Raw genomic sequence first — 3,164 nt, 5'->3', positions numbered from 1 at the left:
TTACTGAATAAATAAATAAACAAATAAATAAATAAATATAAAACAAATTGTGCAACACAAAATAAGTTTAACTGAAAATGATTTTTTTTTATTAAATTTTGCAATGCCTGTGGCTGGTTGGCCTAATGGTTTACAGAATGTTGTTATAAACACATCTTCAGTTCAATTCAATTCAAATTCAAAAATACTTTATTGATCCCAGAGGGAAAATAGGTAGTTATGATATTAGAWATGTTATTRTATATTATTGTATATTATTATATTATCATATTAGAAAATTAAAACAGTAAAGCTAAATTTAACTACATTTTGTATCTTTTTAATTACTCCTACGTTTATCTCTGGGTAATTATGATTTTTAAGCAGAGTGTTCTAACCTGCAGAGCTGCGTGAGGCCTTCAGGGAGTTCGACAAAGACAAGGATGGCTTCATCAGCTACAAGGACCTGGGCGAGTGCATGAGGACGATGGGCTACATGCCCACTGAGATGGAACTCATCGAGCTCAGCCAGCAGATCTGTGAGCCCGTTAAATATCTGCCTGTAACACGTCTGTTTCAGAGGCGCTGTCAGATGTTTTCATCCTCACTTCTCATCATATTATCATCCCAAACACCACTTGTGTGCTGGCTTGTTTCAGGTGGTGGCAGAGTGGACTTTGAAGATTTTGTGGAGCTGATGGGTCCCAAAATGCTCGCTGAGACCGCAGATATGATCGGAGTCAAAGAGTTACGGGACGCCTTTAGAGAGGTCTGCATCATTTCACTACCTAAATATGTTTTTCTTGTTTTCATGTATTTTATTTTACACTCAATCTCTTTTTGCCTCTAAGTTTGACTCTGATGGCGATGGTCAGATCAGCCTTGCAGAGCTGAAAGAAGCCATGAAGAAGCTGATGGGGGAGCAGCTGAACCACCGTGAGATCGATGAGATCCTGCGAGACATAGACCTCAACGGAGACGGAGAGGTGGACTTTGAAGGTTAGGAATAATTACAATGGAAAATATAAGGATGAATTTAAAAAAGTAAATGTTTGCAAAGGTCATCATCAAAAACTCTCTTTGGAAGGATTTGCTCTAGATTAGGCAGACAGGTGAAATATTTCATTTAACCAAAGATAGTACAAGAAAAAAACTGCTTGGATACAACAGCATCAACAGGAAGAAACCAGAGTGGAAATCCGCCTCTGAAAAATGTGACAGGCTTTTTTTTTATTCCTTTATTTAACCAGGAAAGTCCCACTGAGATTAAAAACCTCTTTTTAAAGGGAGTCCTGGCCAAGAGGCAGCAAACGTTATACAACATTTACACAATTATAATTATTAAAAACGTTAAGTGCTGGATGGAATCAGTCTTTTTGCAACATGTTACATGTAGATGGAGCTGAGGAAACAAAGGCCCTTTTCCCCAGTTCTGTGCAGGGAAATGARTCAGAGAGCAAGAAACAATCATYTGAACACAAAGCTTAAGAATCAACACTTCTCTGTGTGGTTAGATCACAGATGTAAAAAGGTAACAACCCAAGCATGGTCTTAGAAAAAAGTGTGCCAATGTCCCAACCTCCACTGGAGTGGACAGCTCACTGTGATGAGTCGAGGTGTTACAGTTCCTAACAAACCTCAGAGAAATGATACACAGCATCAGCTGAGGCATTCATATATAACAGGTCTCCATAGTCTAAAATTGATAATTCAATTCAGTTCAGTTTATTTATATAGCGCCAAGTCACAACAACTGTTGTCTCAGGGCACTGTACACACAAAAAAAAAAAAAAACAAATCTAAAGAAGCCAACAGACAAAATGTGGCCATGACAAGCCACTGCTTTACCTTGAAGGAAAAATATATTTAATTTTGAAAAAAGAAGCCCAGTTTGAGTTTAAGWTTCTTTGAATATGGGGCTTAAAGCTGAGGGAGGCATCAAGCAAGAAGCCAAGATATCTGTACGCGTGAACCATCTCAATAATAATTCCTCCAAGAGGGGACATAGTGGGGGTCGCCTGAGGCACMTTCTTGGTGTTTGCAAAGCATTGAGTACAGATTTTAGCTGCAGGATTGTGTGCTGGACCACATGAAAAACTCTCTGCAGAGATTCTACAGCTTTAGCAACAGTTGATCCAAAACAGTAAAGATGAATGATGAAATATGGCTGCAGTTAGAGAGGACAGGGAGATACTTATATGAAGTCCTTCACAATAAAACAGAGTAACACACAGCAGAGCATCAAAATACATTTACAAACCATACAGCATTAATAAGACAACATTAAAACACATTCAAACCTGCTTAAAAGGTGAATTTTTTGCTGCTTTTTCAAAATGGTAGACATTCTGGTTCCAAAAACAAGATTTGTCTGGGACATTTTAACCCTGTTTTAATGTTTCTTAAACTTATCAACTGGCCTTTTTTAATTCAGTTAAAATTAATAACAGTGGGCTTCAGTATAGTTTGCAGTTATTAAAACCTTTGCACCAGTTTACTGAAGAACATTTAAATCACACTCTAAGTATTCACAAGTTAGAATGAAGCTAACGTTTGACCTTAGTTCTTCACCAGCTGGAACCTGTTCAGTGTATTTTCTGGGGCTTTTTGATGACATGAAACAATTTCCTTCTTTCTGCAGAGTTCGTGCGAATGATGTCTCGCTGACTCCTCACTGACGCAGACTCGACACTGTTAAAGATGGTTTCTAATGTACAAAAACTCTGTGGTGTCTGTGTTTTCTCACGTACCTCCAGCACCTCTCAGGTATTAGAGTCCCTTTATTTTCTCAGCCTTGTATAAAACATGTGACGAGAGATTACTTATTTAAAAATTCAGTGGTGTGGTCTTGTGGGATGAACTCAAAAAATAATCTAAATTATTAATATAACTGACCGTTACTGTAAATCTGTATTTAGATTTTTTTCTTTTAGTTTTTGAATTTGCAACAAATACTGTGAATTTATAGCTGATAATATTTTACAATTTCAGTCTAAAGGTTGAAAAATTTAAAGTATTATATTAATAATGTTTACATGTTAAACTTGAATGCACTGGTTGTAATTGTATGATAGTTAAATATAAACAGAGAGTTATTACTTTGTTAATAAGCCATTATTAATATTATTATGTGTATACTTCACTGTACAAACTCACAGTTATGCAATAAATACGTTTGCATCATC

At 36.4% G+C, this 3,164-nt stretch overlaps 1 protein-coding gene across 3 annotated transcripts in view; it reads left to right on the top strand.

Moving 5' to 3' along the window:
• The window catches only part of cabp2a (calcium binding protein 2a), a 20,652-nt gene extending 17,488 nt beyond the window's left edge, over positions 1-3,164 (top strand). For 2 of the 3 annotated variants that reach the window (XM_014018512.1, XM_014018513.1), the window contains 4 exons: positions 384-518; positions 639-748; positions 831-978; positions 2,621-2,646. In XM_014018512.1, the coding sequence (XP_013873966.1) occupies positions 384-518; positions 639-748; positions 831-978; positions 2,621-2,646 (419 nt within the window). Of the gene's footprint in view, positions 1-383; positions 519-638; positions 749-830; positions 979-2,620 lie in introns of all 3 variants that reach the window. The other variant, XM_014018510.1, reaches the window with a different exon arrangement.

Source organism: Austrofundulus limnaeus, unplaced genomic scaffold, assembly GCF_001266775.1.
Source record: "Austrofundulus limnaeus strain Quisiro unplaced genomic scaffold, Austrofundulus_limnaeus-1.0 Scaffold194, whole genome shotgun sequence".
NCBI lineage: Eukaryota > Metazoa > Chordata > Actinopteri > Cyprinodontiformes > Rivulidae > Austrofundulus > Austrofundulus limnaeus.
The sequence above is the reverse complement of the archived record's forward strand: the minus strand, read 5'-3'. Positions and strand labels throughout refer to the sequence as shown.